The following is a 21,593-nucleotide window of genomic DNA, read 5'->3' as shown; positions in this document are numbered from 1 at the left end:
CTAAAGTTTGTTCTTCCCTCCTCTTTTTTTTTTTAAACTGAGATATCATTCACCTTGCTCCTTCTCATCATCTTTTAAAGATTGGGGCTAAAGGTCAGCAATCACATCCTCCAGTTTTTTTTTTTTTCATCCAATAGGATATAATTCCTTCTGGCTTTAATCTATACTAATTTTGGGATCAAGTTCATATTAGCCATCTTTGCTTTAATCTTTCCAATCAAAAAATTGTTGTCCTTGGCATAGAATACATAAGCAAAATGAGAGCTGAGCCAAGTCTGCCTTTTTTCTAGTATCAGTCTCACCCTCATTGAATCACAGACTTTCTTTGATTTTCCTCCTCTCCAAAACAGTTTTAAAACAAAACAAAAACACTTTTTTTTTCTCTCCTATGGTTTTTTCCTTTTGTTCTGATTATTTTCTCCCAACATGATTCATAAAGCAATGTGAATTAAAAATAAATAAATGAATTAAAAAACAAAACAAAACAAAAACAAAATCTCTCTTTTGTTAAAGCTGAACCCATTCCAGGCCTTGTTTTAGGTCAGCATACTACAAATGCCTAAGAATACCCAAGAGCAAGTTATTTCCCCAGATTTCCTTCTTAGCACAAGAACAAAGTCAAAAGCAAACTGAGAGGACTCTAATTGCTTTCCTGCTGGGCTTCTTGACTGGTCTTTACCTTGTCCAAAGCCCTTCAGTCACACTAGGTGCCCACATTCTCCCTTCCAGGCTGTGCCTGACACTGCATCCTGATTCCTCAAAGCTCTTTTTCTTGGCAATGATTTTGACTTACCAACAGGGTAGCAATATGACTAATCTTCAAATAAATTATTAAGCACATAAAAAAAAAAAAGTCTTTTGCTGTTTGAGTGATGGCAAGGACAGAATAACTCAGCTGAGCGGCTCATTCTGACTCCAACAGTTACAGATGTTGAATCCCACAATTCTCTCTGAAGCAAGCTATACATGACCTAATCCCTGTCAGGATCAGCTTTTTAGGGAATGATATCTAGGCTGCAGATGAGCAAAACTGCACCTGCCAAACAGGCAAGGAGGCCGGTCACAGGGGCAGAGTAGGCTTTGTCATGGAGCCCCCTGTTGCACCTCACTCCCTAGGGACTCTAGCAGGCAGGGAGAGACCTTAGGGACCCACAGTGGACTTCCCTCACAGCAGATCAGTCACTACACTGAGTTTCAGCTGACGTACACAGGGCCAAAGCAGATATAGCTGGGTTAAGCCCAGTGGAAATTAAGCAGTCGGGCTCATGAAAAATCAGTCACTGGACTTCATGAAAATCATACTCTGCATCTCCCTTCTATTCCCTTCTGGTTTTGTTTCCATGGAAATGTGAGTCAGGGTGTAGGGAGGGGTTCTGAGCATGTGCGTTGCTGACAGCTGCTTCTGTTCTCTTAGACTCATCCCTGTAAGAAGAGGTGGCAGTGGGTGACCAGGAGGGGGAGGGCCGAATCCAATGCAGACATTGCAGTCAAATAACTGCTGCAGCTGCAGGACTTGAAAATGAATGATTGGCAGGGCTTGGTAATTGTTCCAAGGACTGACGTTGGGGGATATTTAAAGACCCTTCCCCCCAAAGCTGAGGGTTGACTAGCTAAAATGACTTGGAGGCTGCTCCATTCTAAATTTCCTCTGATCTCATGATTCTTTCTGATTCCATGTGACTAGAGATTGGGAAGATTAGGGGACTAAATCAGCTTTCCCCCACTATCCCCAGGGGTGACAGGAATATATTACAAGTCTGATGTGAGTTGTGGGCACCTGAATGGGGAAAGCTTGCTTTTCACACATGGAAATCAACAGTGGACATTCAGTCCAGATAAAAAGTAGACATGTGACCTCGACCTGCTATGAATGACACAAGGACTTGTCCCTGACAGGTGGAACTGCCTTGCCTTTCGGAAAGCTGCGCGACCCAGCCAAAGACCTCAGGTGTTTCTCTGTGACTCGGTCAAAGCCCTGAGCCAAAGGTGGGCACTTAGTGAAACTACAATGTGGTGAAAAGACAAAGGCAAAGCCCCATCCGACAGCGCCAGATTGCAGAGCCCAGGAAGATAGAGAGAAGAGAAAGGAAGGGGTGGCAGCTGCAGAAGTGGGGACATTAAGGGAAGAATAAGGGGGGGAAGAAGCAAGAGAAACCCAGACATCAGACCAAGGAAAGAGGAAGGCCCCAGCAGGCGGCTGCCCTCCCCCCCCAGCCCACAGGCTGCCCCCTACTTGCCTCCCGGCAGAAGGAGACGATGTTCTCCCAGAGGGCCTTTGCCTCGCCCTCGTCCGTCTGGCGGCGCTTCTCCACGTGCATGCTCTCCCTGCGTGTCAGGGGCTTGGCGCCCTTGCGCTGGGCCACGCAGCCCTGCGGGGTGTGGCAGGCGGCACAGTTCTTGGTCTTCGCTTCATTGAGCAGGGTGCAGGCCGGGCAGGCCCACTCAGGGGGTGGCAGGGGCTGGGCGGGGAAGAGCCGAGCGGCCTTCCGGGCAGAGGGGGCTCGGCCGCAGCAGCAGTCCCCGGCCTTGTCGGCGCCGCAGTCCGGGCAGTGGGCGGTGGGCTCCCCTGTGGAGGCCCCGCCCCCATGTTCCTGGAAGCCGTGCAGCTTGGAGGAGCCACAGGCTTTGCACTTCTGAGCCACAGTGGGGTTCTTAAGGGTACATCTGGCACATGACCAGGTGGTAAAGTCAGGGCTGGAGGGGCTGGCGGGGGTGAAGCGGACGGTGTCCCCCGTCAGGTCGATGACGTCACTGCCCTGGGGGGCACCGCAGTTGTCACACCTGGAGCTGCCTGTGGAATTGTGCTGGGAGCAGGAGAGGCACCTCCACAGAGGCGGGCTGGCTTCGGCCTCCTCCTCCAGCACGCTCAGGCGCTTGCTAGCAAGGATTTCTTGGAAGCGGGTGGTGGGGGGTGCTCGGACCTGCCCCTGGGGGGACCCTTTGGGACCGGGGACGGTTGTGGGCTGGGAAGCCTCAGGCACCGGTGGTTGTAGCTGGGGAGGCACCTCCCTGCGGCTTCTGGGGACGGGGTTGTTCTGCAGGGTCGGGGAAAAGGGGCTGAATGATGGCATTTTGGGGAGCTCTTGCTCAGTAGCAGCTGGATCTTGATTCGCTGAGATGGAGTCGGCGTCAGAGAGATCTGTGGGCAGGCCGGGTTGTGGAGGGGAAGGGGCAACATGGAAGCCCGCAGGAGTAATGATCTCGGGGACCACCAGCGCCTCGGGGGGAATCTTGGGCAGCGAGAGCTTTCGTGGGCCTCCACAGGCAGAGCAGGAATTGGCGACTGGGGTGTTGTGGAGGGTACATCGCTGGCAGGCCCAGCCACCCTCTGGCTCCACTTCCTCCGGGCTTTTTCCTCCCGACTCCCCAGCCTCCACCTTCAGCACTGCTTCCTCCTTGCAGCTTCCTCTGGGCTCCACTGAGATTGTGGGGGGCTTGGGGAGGACCCCATTGATGATGGGGAGCGGGGACGTTCCTGGCAGAGGATCTGGGGCAAAGCCGCACACCTCACAGGCCCCTTTGCCTGGGAAGTTTCTGAAGGTACAGCGGGCACAGGGCCACTTCTGCTCTTCCACACTGAGCCTCAGTATGTGGTTTAGGTCAGGCTTCTGACGGGGGGCCTCACAGATGGAACACTGGCGCTGGCCTGCAGGGTTCAGGAAAGTGCACCGGGTACAGGACCATTCCCGGACTGCGGCCATAGAACCAGGCGAATGGGTGTGGCTGCAAAAGAAGGAACAGGGGTCATTTCCAATGCATAGGTGAATGGTGGAAATGGGAAGGACTCAGTTCCCAACCTACTGCTGGCCTCCAATCCCAAGATTCTGAAGGGATGGGAGTCCAGATGTGTCCAGGCTGTTCGGGGGCAGTCTTCAACTCAATTTGCACTTTAGGGATAGGAAAATTGAGGACATCCAATTCACATTAGCAGGAAGAAAAGGACAATAAGATGAAGAGATTACAGGCTGGAGGACTGTCTGCCCTTGTGCTGCTTGGTACCAGAAGGAAACTCTAAGATCAACAAGTAGACGGGTTTTGTTGTTGTTTTTTGAGGAGACCGAAGGGAAGGTTGGGGGTGGCCAGGGGAAAAACAGGTCAACATAAGAAAAAACATTCTAACCATTAGAGCTATTCTAAAGCAAAACAATCTGTTTCACTAAGACTATGATTTCCCTGGTCACTGGAGGTCTTCAAGAATCAATTAATTTGCAAGCATTTTATTAAGTGCTTATTATGTATAAGGATTACCGAAAAGATGAACAATCACATAAGGGAAGAAGGAGGGAGATTACTAACTAAATAATTTCTAAAGTCCCTTCCAACTTCATGATTAAATTGCTTAATTCTACTAAGAACCAATTCAGCTGCCCACTTTCCCCCACCTCAGGCACATAAAAGCTGTATGAATTAAGCAAGTCATAAACTCTGTCTCTGTACCTCAGTTTCCTCACCTATAAAATGAAGGAGTTGGGGACTTCTATGGTCCCTTCCTGTTCTAAATCTCTGATTCTTCTACTCTTTGGAAGTCAAACCCTAAATCTACCAGAGGCTGAATGATATTTCCACAATCCACCATAAGGCTGCAGAAGCCTCTCTGCAGGACCAAAAGCCTCAACAAGGTGCAGCCACGTGTTCCTTTTCTCAGCACTCTCCTTCACCCTACCAACCTCACTGTGGATCCAAGGATGTTTTTCTAGAGATGACAGAGATAGGAAAAGGAAGATGCTGTGGCTAACTCAAAGTTCAAAGTGCATCGAAGAGATAAAGAGAAGGTGAGTTTGGGTAGGAACAAGTAAAAGAAGGGGGAAGATATGAAAGAGGGAGTATAATTAGAGAAACTCAAAGTGGGGGAACATAAAAGAAACATCAAAGAAAAAAAGAGCTAAAAACGGGGTCAGAGGAAGAGATAGGTGTGCCCCAGCTGCCATTCTGAGGAGAAACCCAGGTCAATCTGTTCCCATTCCTACACCTATGTTCTAGTTTGATGCTTCACCAGAGACCAAGATATTTCTAACTTGACTTTTCCCCAGCTCTTTCTTATTCAAACCCCAGGCCCAAGTGGTAGCTTCAAGGTTTGTACTGTTGTGAGCTGGATGATGATAACGTTACAATGTCACATCCAATCTCATAGTCTACTAAGATAATGTTAATAATTTTATAAGCTGATTTCCTCAGAACAAACCAACAAAGTAGGAAAAGTGAAAGTATTTCCTTCTATTTTATAAATAAAAAAACTAAGATTCAGGAAGATGAAAAATAAATCGGAGATCATACAAAAAGTGGTGAAGCCAGAACTCAAACCTAGAACTTCTAAGTCCACATTTGGTACTCTTTACATCAAATCACACTGCCTTTCTTGAGTCTTCCTGATGCCCCCTGTTCAGCCTATCTCCTTCTTTTCCTTCCCTAGATCTTCCCGCTGGCATGGCAGAGTTAGAAAAGAACACTGGAGTCAAGAGCATGTGGATTTGAATCCTGACTCAACTTATTGCCTGTATGACATCGGGAAAGTTATTTAATGTCTCTGGACCTCACGTACCATCCACAAAATGAGAATATTGGGCTGGATGAATTCTGAGGTCCTTGTCAATGTTACATCCTATGAAAGCTCCCCTGGGCAAGTGCTGTGCCTGATTCTGCATTCTACACAGCACTTAGCTGATGTTCAATAAATGTTTAACCATAAACAATAACAAAACAACAGCAATAATGATGACCTCCTGGAGGCCTCCCTTTACTTAGTAGTAAGTTAATATTGTTGCTGAGCCAAGAGAACAGAGCTCAACTATTACTGCACTGTCCCCAAAGCACTAGGATCGCCTTTCTCCTCTCTGTGACTCAGTTTTCTCATCTGTAAAATAACCAAGTCCCTCTAATTCTGACATTCTGTGGTCAAAGGTCATGGATAACTCTAAAAGGTAAATTCTAAGTACCTTGCTCCATATTCATGTTGACAAAATAGGGAACATGAATCTGAAGACAGGGAGTACATAGCAAAAAAAAAAAAAAAAATGCAGGATCACTTGCAAATGAGACACATTATAGGGCAGATAGACTTCAAACAACCTTCCATTAAGTGGGGTGTTCAACTTATAGACTGGATCCCATTAGACCACAAACAGCTGGTTACAAGTGGGGAGAAGACTTGAAAGGAACCAATGGTATGATTATTTGGACAAAGAGAGAACTGTTCAATGTGGTATCAGTACTGGTTACATCATAACAAACAACGAGACTCAGATGTTTACTACAGTTGTATCATGTTCTCTTTCTAAACTTGGGAGGGGGACACAATGGAATTTGTATGGGTCCATTCTGACTCTTATCACAGAGAAGAAATTATATAGTAACTTAGGGATTCAGGATTTCATTGTTGTGGGTATTATATAAATTTGTGCAGATTATAAGTAATCTACAATGCTGTAGATGGTCTTTGATAACTGTATGATAATGTTATGGCAGAAAAGTCTTAGCATCTCACTGATACTTTTGGGAATGAACTTAGACTAGTCCTCAAACGACAGACACACCTGTCTGCTGCCCAATCTACAGCCAAAGCTTTTCCAGAATGAGTATTCTACTGGCACAGCCTTCTAGAAGCCATGATTGCTTTTATACTATAATGAAACAATGGAACAGAATCTTAATGGATAGGAGTGATAAAATGAATTTTTAATTCTTCAGTAATATATATTTCTTTTAGGGAGAGATGGAGAGAGATAAATTAGGGTTTACTTCTTATGGAAATACAAAATGAAAATGCTTTAAGACTCAGTTCCTTATATGAACCCATTTACTAAGCCTATATATATACATTTCAAGAATGCTTTTCAACTGGGCAAACTTGGAAAAACTGATTAGTCTCCCTCTTCTTCGGGACAGAATGAGGGAAAACAAAATTCACCACTTTTGATCTCTCCAAGAACATAAACCTGCTGCTTAGCAACTCCACAGGGAGGCTACTCACTTCAATACTTCTGGTTCTGGGAACAAAAGAATTTCCTTTATTTTTTGGCACTTGACACAAATATTCAAAGTAAAGAAAATCCCCTGGCCAGTGACCAGTGTTATTATTGTGATTACTTTGGATGCTGGCTTTTTATGTGCCTCTTTTACTTGAAATATTGGCCACTCACCTAATAAACTACACACACACAGACACACAGAGTCTATGGCAAAAACTCTAACCTAAACCACAATTCTAAGCTAATGGTGAATGAGCTTGATGAACTAGTAGGATGAAAGAATTATTACTGTCAAAGGTGTAGAAATGGTTCTTCTATTCTTCACCACTCCTACCTATAGTCAAGGGATGGTTACAAGAGGGATGACAGAGATATATGATAAAGTAGGAATCCTAAGAGATATTAGATCTATTGAAAAGTAAAAAGTTAATTTCCGAGAGGGAAGCCAGACTTGTCTGGCCATCATCTACCAGTACTTAGCAGGATGAATCTGGAAATGACCTTAGAAAAGTAGAACATGTGCTCTCTACTACACTCTTGAAAAACAGTTATCCAGTCTCACTAGAAAGCTCATTCCCTCTCAAGGTCTCTGGAGCACCTGGAGTAGTACAGGATAGAGAGGAAGATCACTCTGTTCAGGGACTCTCTTTAACATGAAGAAGGCATAGATATATATATTTACTAAAGGTGTTTACTTCCATCATGAATGATGTCTTACAAAGATCCAAAAGGAATAGGATGATGACTCTTAGATTTTGTTTGTAAATAATATTGTTCTGATGGCCCTGAGTTCTAGAACATGAAAAGGTCCCCATGATGAAATATAAGATTACCTCGTAATCCATACAGAACCAACTAAATGGATGTAAAATGCCTACTGGCTACCTATGGGTGGTCAGCTTGTTGAATCAAGACATCAATACATAATTGGGCAGCAAATAGATGCAATACAGATAACCAATGAAGTGAATAGCAGAGAGTACGCCAGCATTTAGGGAATTATGCAGTACTTAATAATAATTATGTGTATATTTGTAAAATATTATGCTACAGAGTATTTTCAGTGATTACTTACAGTCCACAAGTGAAATAAGGGATTTTTCCTCTCAGATCTATAATTTCATTGGTGCGATGCATCTAAGGAAGAAACTTCCTCCACCGTGTAGCTGAGGCAACTGGTCTGCAGTCCATAACTTTAACAGAATAGCCTAGCAGTTATTGAGAGGCTGAATAATTTGTTTCAAGTTACAGAATCAGCATGTCATAAGTGGAAAAATCTGGGTCTTCTTGACTTTGAGCTCCCCTCACATCTAAGAAATGTGCAATTAGTAAAGAAGTTGAACTAATCATGAGACAAAAGTGAAGGAGTACTGATACCTAGCCCAAAGACTCCGCTGATACCCTCAAAATGAAAAAGATATAAAGAAAGGCCTCTAATACATTAGGTGGTTCCTCACAGCAGGATCTGTGAAACCACACAGGACAAGAATCCCATGATAGGAGTATAAATGAGCAGCAATCTGAACTAGTGAAGCAAATGCATACTGAGGAGGAGATCTAAGAGTCTGGAATACAACACTCCTGCAAGAAATATAAGGGTTATTAGCCTCATTTTCCCAAGGTCTCACAGGAAATCAGTATTAGAATTTGTATCTTCCTATCAGGCTGCCACTTTATGAAGCCCCGGTCCCCTTACACTTATAGAGCTTCAGTTTGAAAGGAGGCACTGGGGTGAGTGCTATATGGCTAATGTCCAATTTTGACCTCATAAGTCAGCTAATTTCCAAGGCCCAGAGAACCAGTCTAATTTGCCAATATTTTCTTAATTCCATAAGGTCTTTGAAGTTGTGTCCAAGAGACCATAAAGAAATCCTGGTCCTGGAGCAGTGAGAAAGATGAGAAGGCAGAAGGGAATTTGCTGAAGGAACATACTGTATGTAGGTTTGAGGGTGGAATCCTTGAAGTTGTTTATAATGGCTTCAATATAACTCCAGAAGGTGTCCAAAGCTTAAATGATCCCCTTTCTTTAAATGAGACTACTGCTTGTTCAGTCCCTAACATTTCCCATCATCTAGCAGGATGAATCTGGAAATGACCTTAGAAAAGTAGAACATCATTTGGAAAGCAAAAGAAAACAAGGAACAGGACTTCTCTGTTTATATACTGATCCAACAGGACATGGGAACTACAATGAATTTTCTGGGAAATTAAGATTAAATTTCCCTGAGACTATATTTTTTCCTTATGATCTAGGGGTCACGGGAGATCCAGGCTAGTGTTAGTATTCTGTAATCAGAGAAGTTTTTGAGTAAACAAGTAAAGACAGAGCCTCAATGAGGTTCATGTTCAAGAGCAAATGAAATAATATCATGATGTGACAACAAACAACATAACCTAACTAAGCCCATCTTCTCTTTTAGATACTCCTAGATCTCTGACTGACAGATATCCTCGTCATTCTGGCTTAGAATCCAGAGGTTTCAGAAGGCAATTGTATTTTGACTAAAAAAGGTAACTAATGAGGAAATAACAAGCTTTCAACACAAATGCCACCTAACCCAAGGGCCTTGCCATGTATCAAGAAAATCTAACAAAAGTATGAGGTGGGGGAGGAGAGAAAAAATAGTACAAAAGTAGAGATCAAATCAATACCTGCAAACGTCCCTTGACTCATTCAGGACAGACTGGCCTCAGTGGGAAGGGACAGGATGAGGTGGTGCCAGGAGCAAAGCAACAAGGGGGCAGACCTGGTTTCACTTCCCAGGGAAAAGAAAACAATATTAAGCCCAGTTGTATTGCTCTATTGCTAACAGAGACTTATCACAAACACACCATTATATTTAATTAAGATATAGGTTGGTTCCACAGATCTTCAGTGTTTAGGTGAAAAGAGGAGCTATGGGCAAAGTTAGGAGCATGTGCCCTTTGGTCCAACTCCTGCAAATTTTGCTTTTTTTTTATTTCAGAGACAAAAAATAGTAGAATTAATTTCTCTCTTTTAAGCAAGGAATATGCTTTTCTTTACTCATGCCAGTTTCACCTACAAGGACCTAAGAACAAAGTTCTCTCCTGGAACTGGAGCTTTCCACTGTATAACTTCTTTACAGATAAGGACAATTTATAGGGAGACCAGCTGGTCAAATACACTCTTTGTCAAAGCAGCTCTGGAACATGATAGGTTCTCATAGGATGTTAGTTTTATAATTTGAGTGAAAAAAGGGTGAACCATGAAAGAGCTGCAGGGGGGTAAAGGGGATCCAAAATCAAGGGATTCTTACCTTTAATATCAAAATGTGTATTTGCCTAGAGTACGGCAGATTTTGCTAAATTATTCTCTATGTTATTTTCTATGGTAAAATTCAGGTAAGAGGATAAGGAGAAGAGGAGAAAGGGGAGAAAAAGGCCTTCCATACCTCAAAACATCCTTTAAATCTGTTGTAGTCATTCTCTCTGGTGGAAAAATCAATTGTTCATCTTAACAAGGTATGAAGACTGAATTGTCTAACATGATACATTCCAAACAAATCCTTCTGGTTCACAAAGAAAGAAAACTTGTTTCTTTAAAAAAAAAAAATCTTATTTGTTTTTCCCCTCAAGCAACACTATTATTTCCCAGAGCTCCAGAGCAAACCCCTGTGATAATTAATCCCTTTTTTGCTGAATCCCAAGATATAATACTCGGGTCTAGGTCTCTCCCATGGCTCCTCAGGTTCTGCACACAGGCTTTGCAAAACCATTACTGGGCCTCATTCAGTGTAACCACCATTATCCCAGAGGGAGGATGGGGAAAACCTAGAATGGAGAGAAGCATTACTATGTATGGAGCCAGAATGAAGTGGACAGCTGTGATAAACCTTCCCAGGCTCAAACTTCAGGACTCAAGGACCTGGAAGGCAGGTTTGCAAATTTCTTTCTAAGTTGTGGCTCCAGAATGTTTGTAGGATTGGTAAAGTTATGGATGGGGTCTTGGCATTCTCTATGCTTTGGTTCTGAGAACTCTCTTCTCTGCTATATGTTTCTGGAACATGGCTTTGTGACTCAGTAAATAAGTAAAAAAGAAAAGAGAAAACAGAAAAGAAAAAAAATCAGGAAATAATCTTTAGAAGAGAAACACTTAAAAAGAATTAAAAATTAGGAAATAATTTTCAGCAGAAAGATTCAAAAAGACATTTTCTGACACTAAACTACATAGCAACATAAGTTCACCCCAACTGTACAAATCCATAGCCCTCCTGAACTTTTCAACAGGAAAGAGATAGCTTTGGCTCATGGGAAATAGGCAATATCTGGCTTTGGTTGTCTATATTCAAGGTGTTCTATTTCCTCACCACCAAATTACCCTAACAAGAAAGATCATATCTTTATAACTTCTTATTATTTTGTAGCAAAAGACTCTAGTGATAAATTACTATAATGTTGTATTTTGGTTAGCAACAATTTACTCTTGGACCATATCTAAGGAAATAACATCATTATTAATCTGGAATTGAACTAGAAACACATCTGGTCTATGTAAATAACTCTCTATAGGCTTTACCTAGATGAATTTCATAAATGCCCACAAAATTATATACAAAAAATAAAATAAAAAAGCAATTAGTCTTCAAAGACCCTTTATTGGGACAGCTTAAGGGAAATCTCTAAGACTATGGCATGGGCAGTCTTATTCTGATTCCTGGTGGAAGACTCAAATGCTTAACAAGACCTCTTACGACAAAAAAATTCAGCTACAACACTGGATTCTCTACTAAAGGAAAATTAGATTTTCCTATAGTGACCTTCTCTTCTTTAGCCTAGAATTAAAATTGGATAGCATATTATAATATGCTATATGCCCCAAGAGCACTTAATAAGTATTAATCAAACTAAATTTAAAATGTCCTCAGTATCTCCTGGGGAGAGCACAAAGAGGATCCCAAACTTTCTAAGGCTATCACTTGTGGCCAGGATCAACTGTGAACAAGGGGGCTCAAGCCTTCAGGGGTAGGCCATTCAATGTTTAGTCATCACAGCCAAGTTCTACTGAAGAACTACCACTATGGCTAAAAAAAATATAATTTTTGTTTGGATAATAAGAAGCCTTAGGAACTATCAGCTCAGCAAAAACAGGAGTGGCATGTGGGATCTTCCCACAATTCCTATAAGGGTCAGAAGACTCCCAAGAGAAATGAAATGAAACAGGAAGGACAGGGACTATTGATTAAGAACTAGCATCATTTCACTCCCTGTGGTCAAACAAAAGATCTTGGTGGTCAGCCTCTTAGATTACAAAGTTCTAAGAAAGAACTACTGCCTTTCTGATTCCTGCTTCCAAGTAGCCAACTTCAAATTAAGCAGAGAATGGGAAAAGAAGAGAAACACCAAAACTAGTCTCTTTCCTCTCCACCATGCCCATCCTGAAAGAACCGAGCATCCATAAGGATGAAGAAATGTTCATGTTCTGAGTTTGGTATTGTATATATGCTGATTTCAGATGTCAGAATATTTAGGTTCTAATCCTAACCCCCATGACTGGCAAGTCATTTTCTTCAATGGGATTCAGTTTTATCAGTCTTCATTCTAATTAATGTCAACTTTCAATTACCTTAGGCTTCACAATATAGTTTACAAATGTTCTAAGACTCTTTCCAAAGTGTTTTGTAAATTGTAAAGTGCCATAGAAATGTGAGTTATTATTAGTTCTTCCATCATTTTTAGCCATTTCTTTGCCATTTTGACTAGACAGTAGAGAGAAAAGAGGTGGGAAATGAAAATAAAAATAACTGATTCTACTCCTGTAAGTAAAAAAATCCAACAAAAAACATTCTCAAATTTCTAGACACACTTTATAAAATACTTCATTTGACATTTTCATCATTTACAGAGCAGAACTCTGTAACTCAACAGAACTCAACTAATTTAGTTTGAATCTCAGATAGGTTAAAGGGTTTAACAACTCATATAGCTTTTAGGTGGTAAACCTAGGATTATACTCAAATCTTCTGTCATCAAGACTACTGCTCTTTCTACAATCTATTGTCTCAAATAAATTAGAAGAAAGAAAAAGTTGACAATATGGGATAAAGAAAGAATTTTGAACTATTTGTGGCTTTAAATGATCAACATCCATTAACTTGATCAATAAGGATGTGAGAACAAGTTGAAGCTCTTAAATGTGTTGGGAAAATGAACTGGGCAGCCTTAGTAAATATTTTAAAAGGCATACAAATCTGTCATGTGAAAACAATGCGAAGACAGGGAATGCTGATCATAGGGATATGGGAATATGAAATAGGTGCCCAAAGTAGCCTTCCTCCACAACCATGCAATATCAAATTCACTATTAAGTTATGAACTTACATGCACTAATGCTACAGGACCCACTGTGTGCAAGTCAGTGCAGGATAAATTAGTGAATGATGCCCACAAAACCTCTGAAAGCATGGGAAGCCTGGGAACCTATTCATTAGTTCTTGGCAATCAACACCATAATAAAGTCCATTCCCAGGATGTTGTTAATTGAGTTCAAGGCATATTGTGTTTACTCATCTACTGTAAGAATCTGAATGTGAAATGGTATTTTAAAATGGTAATAATTTGTGGTTGTGTTGAAGTACAAGAAGATGGGCACAGTTTTCACAAGTAGTGTGGGAGGTGGAGGAAGAGATTCATGTGACCAACAAGATGGTGGATGACACATTTTTTCTGATGCCCATGACTTCTCAAATCCTCTAAAACAGAAATTATGTGCCAAAAACATCAGTACCATATGTAAAGGGACAAAGAGAACCATTCCCAATAAGATCAGGGGTGAAACAATGACTGCCCACTACCACCATTACTATTCAATATTGTATTAGAAATGTTAGCTTTGGCACTAAGAGAAGAAAAAGAGATTAAAGGAATTAAAATAGGTAATGAGGAAACCAAATTATCACTCTTTGCAGATGATATGATGGTATACTTAGAGAATCCATTAAAAAACTACTAGAAACAATTCACAACTTTAGCAAAGCTGCAGGATACAAATTAAATCCACATAAAACATCAGCATTTTTATATATTACCAATAAAGTCCAGCAGCAAGAGATAAAAAGAGAAATTCCATTTAAAATAACTGTAGATAATATAAAACATTCGGGAGTCTACCTAGCAAGGCAAAGTCAGGAACTATTTAAATACAATTACAAAACACTTTCCACACAAATAAAGTCAGATCTTATCAACTAGAAAAATATCAAGTGCTCATGGGTAGGCTGAGCTAACATAATAAAAATGACAATACTACCTAAATTAATCTACTTATTCAGTGCCATACCAATCTAATTCCCAAAGAATTTATTTTAGATCTAGAAAAAGTAATAACAAAGTTCATCTGGAAGAACAAAAGATCAAAAATTCCAAGGGAACTAATGGAAAAAAAAAAAAGCAAATGAAGGTAACCTTGCTGTACTAAATCTAAAAATATATTATAAAACAGTGATCATCAAAATCATTTGGTACTGGCTAAGAAACATGAGTAGTTGATCAGTGGAATAGGTTAGTTTCACAGGACAAAATAGGCAATAACTATAGCAATGTAGTGTTTGACAAACCCAAAGACCCTAGTTTTGGGATAAGAACTCATTATTTGACAAAAACTGCTGGGAAAATTGGAAATGACTAGGCAGAAACTAGGCATTGATCCACACATAACACCATATACCAAGATGTTGAAATGGGTTCATGATTGAGACAAAGAGTGATATTATAAGCAAATTAGAAGAACAAAGGATAGTTTGTTTACCTCTCAGATCTTCTTTGGAAAGTCTTCTTTGGAAAGCGATGCAAAAAATTTTATACACACACAACACACCCCACTGAACAAAAATTGAAGGGAAAGAAAAAAAAAGGAAATCTACTTGAGGGAAACAAAGGGAAGAATTAAATAACTAGATAAAAGTACAAAATAAAAAGGACTTAAACAAAAAAAACAAAAGAGAGAGAAAAGAGTTACAAACAAGAGAAGGGGTATGGGGATGAGGGGAAAATAAGGGAATAGGGTCATATAAAAAAAAAAAAAGCTCAAAACTTTTAAGCAAAATCCTAATCCTGTCTAACAGTGATTTATCCAAGAAATTATTCATTATGATCAAGTGGGATTTATATCAGAAATGAAGTTCAACATTAGGAAACCCATTAACATAATTAATCATATTAAAAACAAAAACATTCCAAACTACATTATAATCTGAATAGATTATTAAAAAAACTTCTGACAAAACATAGCACTCTTTTATGCAAAAAAATCTTTAAAAGTATAGGCATAACATAAAAAGCATCTATTAAAAACCCAAAACAAGCATCATGTTCAATAAAGACACATTAGAACCTTTAATAATAAATACAGGAATGAAACAAGAATGTCTACTCTGCTTGATATTATTTGATATAGTTTTAGAAATGCAAACAACAGCAATAAAACAAGAAAGAAATTAAAACTAGAAAGCTAAGTAAAGATAAAGACAGGACTATCCCTATTTGCTGATGGTATGATGACATAGTTGATAAATCTCAAGGAATGAGCAAAACAATGTCACTGATCCAGAATGCTGGATGTGGAGTGAGAAAGACCAGAGTTCAAATCTGGTCTTAGATACTTATTTGTTATATGATCCCAGGCAAGTCATTTATTTCTGTTTTTCTCAATTGTAATATGGGTCTAATAACAATACCTACCTTTCAGTGTTATTATGAATATCAAATGAGATCACATTCATAAAAAATGCTTAGCAGGGTGCATGGCACATAGTGTTATATAAATGTTTATTTGCTTCCCTCAATTGAGAAAACTAAATAGCTTCAACAAAGTAGCAAATTATTTCATAACTCAATGATCAATTGCATTTCTATATAATAAAAACATAAGAAGAAATAGTAGAAAGGTAAATTTCATTCCTTTGAACTACAAAATGCATAAAATATCTAGGGATCAATCTACCAAAGCACACAAAAGACTTGTATATGTTCAATTACAAAGTGCTGTTTAAAAAAAAAAAAAGTACAACTTAAATAGCTGGAGAAATATTAAATGCTTATGACTAGGCCATGACAAGACTACAAAGATAATTTTTTCTTTTAATGTTATATCAATTAAATTACCAAGGGGATACTTTACAGAACTTAATAAAATAATAAGATTCATTTGAAAAAACAAAAGACAGAATATCAAGGAAGTGATGAAAAAAGAAATAGAGATGAAGGGAGAACAGCATTTCTAGATCTCATACTATATTATAAAGTCATCAAAATCATCTGGTATTGGTTAAAAGAGAGATCAACAGAATAGACTAGACCAGGGAGAATCAGTAACAATGAAACTCCATAAGCCAATGGAAAAAATTGACAAAAGTAGAAAGCAAATTACCTGCAGAAAAATATTTTATCTGATTAAAACTGCTGGGAAAACTAGAAAACAGGCTAGTATAAACTGGGCTTAGATCCACACCTTGTACCACATAGCAAATGGATATGACCTTAATATCAAAGATCATACTATTAAAGAAATGAGAAGAGAAGCAGATCATATATCTCTCACAGCGATGGGTAGAGGATGAAGCGATAGAGACAATAATAAAAGATAAAACAGATAACTGATTATATGAAACTAAAAAGCATCTATAGGCACATTAGTAAGAATAGTAAGGGAAGTGCTTAAATGGAGGAAGGGGAGAAATTCTTGTGTCAAATTTCTCCAAAAAAGGTTTTGCATCCAATTTATATAAAGAAATAACAAAAATGTATAAGATTGCTAGTCATTATCCCAAAGATAAAGATAAGTGGTTAAAGGATAAGAAAAACAGTTTTGAAAAGAAAAACTGAAAAGTATTCATGACCACATGAAAGAATTCTCTACATCACCAATAATAAGATAAATGCAAATCAAAACAACTTTGAGGTTTCAACTTGCAAATTAACAAAAATGACAAAAATTGGAAACAGTCAATGTTGGAGGAGTTGTAGTATGATAGACATTAATACACTGTTGGTGGAGTTATGAAAAGGTACAACCCTTTTGGAAAGCAATTTGGAATTACACAACTAAAGGAACTAAAATTCCATATTCTTAACTAAAGACTCTCTCCAAGGAAATCGCTGATAAAAAGAAAGTTCCTATATACATTAAAACATTTATAGTAGCACTTTTTTGTGATAATAAAGAATTGGAATTGATGTCTATTAATTGGAAAATGATTATGCATATGCTGGTACATTAGCTGAGTATTACTGTAAGAAATGATGTGTGTGAAGAATACAGAGAAGTATGGAAAGATGTATATGAACAAAATCATAAAGATGAAACAGGATTTAAAAGAAGAGATATGAGAATTTACTCAACCTTTGGGGGAGATGGGAGAACAAGTGTTATACAGTGCACATATTTTCAGGACTTTTCACTGTCTTGGTCAGTTGTGTTGAACTTTTTTTCCTTTTTTTAAAAAATATTATTTGTTATATGAGATAGTTTGCTAGGGATGAAAGGGAAAGAGATACTAGCATAATTATGAAGATGTAAGAAATAATTTATCAATAAAAACATTTAAAAACAAATTAAAATAGTACAAGGCAGGAAAATTAAGAATGAAAAAAAAGTCTAAGAAATCAAATTTGACAATAGGAAAATACGGTCAGTAAAGTTGGTTTTGGGCAAAAGGAAACTTCCCTCTCATCGAATCACAAAGACTTAAGAAGCCATCTATCCAAATAAAGACAAGCATAGATGGCACATGTATGCAGATGAGATAGCCAATATAAAACTTTTTGCAGCAATTACTAAGATTATCAATAAATAAGTTGTTTATACCTTAGAAAGCTTTCTGATTTAATCACACCATTCACACCAATGGGACAGATGAAATAAAGTATTCTAAGAACTTTATAGCTAAATTTTTCTATCAGAGGTTCCAGGTGACTATGAGTGACACAAAAGGAAAAGAAAAAGACCAGAACACAACAATTCTAAGTCTGGGAGAGTTGATTCTCCCAAACAAAATAGTATGAGGAAGTTCTATATAATTAAGTTACTACCAAATCAACCCCCCTAAATCTTCAGAAATATCACATTACTGTTCTCCAACTTACATCTCCTGCTATCTTCCATAATGAATTTGCTTCAAATTCTATAAATTCTCATTTTATCTCTCTGATAAAATGTGGGTGCTGGGGGGACTTTGGAGACAATTGGCTAGAGCACTGAGAAATGACATTCCTTGAAGTATTCACAGGTCTACTTTTGAGGTCAGACTAGAAAACGAAGCTGCAGAAGTCTGGCAATGAAAATGCTGTGTCAGGAACCTGGGCAACATACATATCAACATTACAGAGGAGTCAGCGAATACGTTTACAGAATTTTTGATGCAAATGCTCTGAAATGGTACATTTGTACACTGACACTAACAAAAAAAAAAAATCAGTTGTGAATCATGAGGTTTTTCAGGACAAGAAAATACACTTAAAAAGAAAACTGGTCTGTAGCCCCTTGCAAAACAAGGCTAGCTAAATGGCAAAGTAAGATAATACCTCAATTTGATAAACATTTTATTAAGTGCCCGTGTTCAATGTACTGTGCAATAGATAATGAGGACAATAAACCCTCAAGGAGCTTACAACCTAATAAGTGGATGGGACACAAACAGAAATAAATACAAGGTGAATCAGAATAACTTATTACATGCAATAGAGGACAAGTAGGGGTAGGGGAGGGCTTGTATCAGTAAAGACATTGTGGGAGAGATAGCACTCGAAGTGGTGGTGAAAGGAAGGAATAGATTTTAATAGGCAGAAAATGTTGGGGAAGACCATTCCAAGCATGGGGTAGATATAGCACGCACAAAGGTGTAGAAGTGGAAAAGGAAAGAGAAAGCTTAAATCAGAAAATCTAGGCAGAAAACATTTGTTTTTCCCTCAGTTGTTTGGGAGTTGATAACATTCAGTTCCAAGTCCTAAGAGTGAGGATCTGAGGCTTTTGTAAGTACTGTGGACAGGATCTAATAACTATGACAGATCTAATAAGCTGTCTTCTCTCATTTCTCTTGGCCTTAATATTCCCATCTTCACCAATGTGTATATGCTTGTTCCACCCTAGTTTAAAAAACAAACAAAAACAGATTTCATGCCATCTCCTTGCCCTAAGAAGAAACAACGTCATTAAACTGTTGTTTTGAACAGGCATTAGGTCTGGGTGAAAGAAATCTCAAGCTTCTGAAATTTTCTGCCAAAAAAAAACGAAGTGCCAAAGACTTCTATAACTTGACCTGGAGTTAGGTAGTTCCAGAAGTAGGTAGTGCAGTACAGTATTAGTAGACACAGGTGCCTCAGAGCCTCTGCTCATCACCTGAGAAACACATTCTGCCCACTGAATTTTATTATGCTGTTTTCTGGCTGCAACAATCTGTGACAATTTTCTTCCTAGTGAGTAGGTCAGCCCTAAGCCCATGGCTTTCCATAATCAGCAACTCCAGAAGGAAAGCACCCAAACTGACAAAATCTGGCTTTATGTGAGTTGGTCCCATCTCTTCACTTCCCCGAGACATTGCATAAGTGTGTCTTTGGCTACTCTGTTCCCTTTCCTTACCTATACTTTTTAAAGTCCTTTAGTTTCCAAAATACTTGCACATATTAATTTGAATTAATCCAAGAAATCCAAGAAAGAATAGTAATTCAGTTCCCCAAACGATTAAAGAACATGCTGGTTCATCTTGTATCTCTCCAACAAATACCTTCTTCAAGGACCAATCTGACCTCTCTTTATTGGTGCCTGGAACATGTTCACAGTTTCCAAAATGCTTTCATTAAGCAGGCTTATTACAGAAAAGCCTAGGAAGACTTAGATGAACTGATGCATAGTGAAGTGAGCAGAATCAGAAGAACATGGTACACAGTAACAGCAAGATTATGTAATGATCGACTATGACAGACTTAGCTCTTCTTGTTAATGCAGTGATTCAACCCAATGCCAAGAGACTTGGGATGGAAAATGCCATCTGCAACTAAAAAGAGAACTATGGAAAGTAAATGAGGATTAAAGCAAACTATTTTCACTTTGCTTTGGTTTGTTTTTTCTTTGTCATGGTTTTCTCCCTATTGTTCTGATTTTTCTTCACAACATGACTCATATGGAAATGTTTAAAATGACTGTTCATGTATAACCTATATCAAGTTTTCTGCTTTTCTTAAGTGGAGAGGAAGGGAAGGAAGAAGAAAACATCTGGAACACAAAATCTTACAAAAATGAATGAAAACTATCTTTACATGTATTTGAAAAAATAAAATACTATTGAAGAAAAAATGCTTTCATCAGAAGCATTCTGTCAGGTAGTACATGAGAGAAAAGGACTGGAGATGGGACTGAATTGCCAATCTTCCTTCAAGCCCACAGCTCTTTCCAGTTCGCCATAATGCTTTGTATCACTGCCCTCACAACAGTCCTGGTGATATCAGTAAGTTGTACAAGTTGTACAAGAATCATCTCCATTTTACAGATGAAGAAACTAAAGCTCAGAGCAGTGAAATGGCTTGTATGCTATGATGATGATGATAATAAACTACTACTAACATTTATGCAATGGTGCAAAGCATTCTTTATCTCATTTGATCCTTAAAACAACACTATGAAGTAGCTGTTATTAACCTGTTTTAGACATGAAGAAACTGAATTTACAGGGTTGTGTGATCTGTCCTGACTCATAGACACAAGCAAGATTCAAACCATGTCTTCCTTGCTCCAAGTCCAAATCTCTACGCTATACAACTTAGCTACCCCATGATTTAACTGGGGCAGCCAGGTGATGCAGTGGATAAGAGTCAGGAGGACCTGAATTCAAATTTGGCCTCAGACACTTAACACTTCCTGGCTGTGTGACCCTGGGCAAGTCACTTAACCCCAATTGCCTCAGGGGGAAAAAAAGTAATGGCACTAAGATCTGAATGCATGCCAACTTACTCCATGTTTTATGTTCATACCACTAAATTATGAATTTTAAAAATAATATTTTATTTTTCCAATCATGTGTGAAAACAAATTTAACATTCACTTTTTAAAAAAAATTTGAGTTCCAAATTCTGTCCTTCCTCCTTTCCTTTCCCCCACCCTGAGACAATAATTTGATATACATTATATATGTACTATCATGCAAAATCTATTTCTATATTAATTATGTTATGAAAGAAAACACAAACCACCCCACAAAAAGAACATAGTTGAAAAACAAAACAAAACATGCTTTGATCTGCTTTCAGACTACCTCAGTTATTTCTCTAGAGAGGGATAGTATATTTTTCATCCTAAGTCCTTTAGAATTGTTTTGGTTTGCTGTATAACTAAGAATAGTTAAGATATTCACAGTTGACCATCGTAGAATATTGCTCTTACTGTATATAGTATTTGCCTGATTCTGTTCACTTCATTTTGCATCAGTTCATTTAAGTCTTTCCACTAACCCCTGAATTTCTATAACAGTACTCAAAGCTAAAAGGAAAGGGAGCTCTGGACATGGTAGAGGGAAAGGAAACAAGTAGTTACATCAGGCCTGTGGATATGAAAGTAGGAAGGGAGAAGAGACTCTATGGATTAGAAAAGTAGGACAGTGTAGCAGAGGCCTTTGAATCAGA

The 21,593-nt window shown here is 38.9% G+C and overlaps 1 protein-coding gene across 4 annotated transcripts in view; it reads right to left on the bottom strand.

Moving 5' to 3' along the window:
• Positions 1–21,593, bottom strand: part of CAPN15 (calpain 15) — a 114,640-nt gene that overhangs the window by 25,180 nt on the left and 67,867 nt on the right. For all 4 annotated transcript variants that reach the window (XM_031945708.1, XM_031945706.1, XM_031945707.1 and 1 more), the window contains one exon: positions 2,238–3,723. In XM_031945708.1, the coding sequence (XP_031801568.1) occupies positions 2,238–3,701 (1,464 nt within the window). In that variant the 5' untranslated portion in view covers positions 3,702–3,723. The remainder of the gene's footprint in view (positions 1–2,237; positions 3,724–21,593) is intronic.

This window comes from Sarcophilus harrisii, chromosome 1 (assembly GCF_902635505.1).
Source record: "Sarcophilus harrisii chromosome 1, mSarHar1.11, whole genome shotgun sequence".
NCBI classification, from domain to species: domain Eukaryota; kingdom Metazoa; phylum Chordata; class Mammalia; order Dasyuromorphia; family Dasyuridae; genus Sarcophilus; species Sarcophilus harrisii.
This window is presented reverse-complemented; position numbering and strand designations above follow the sequence as displayed.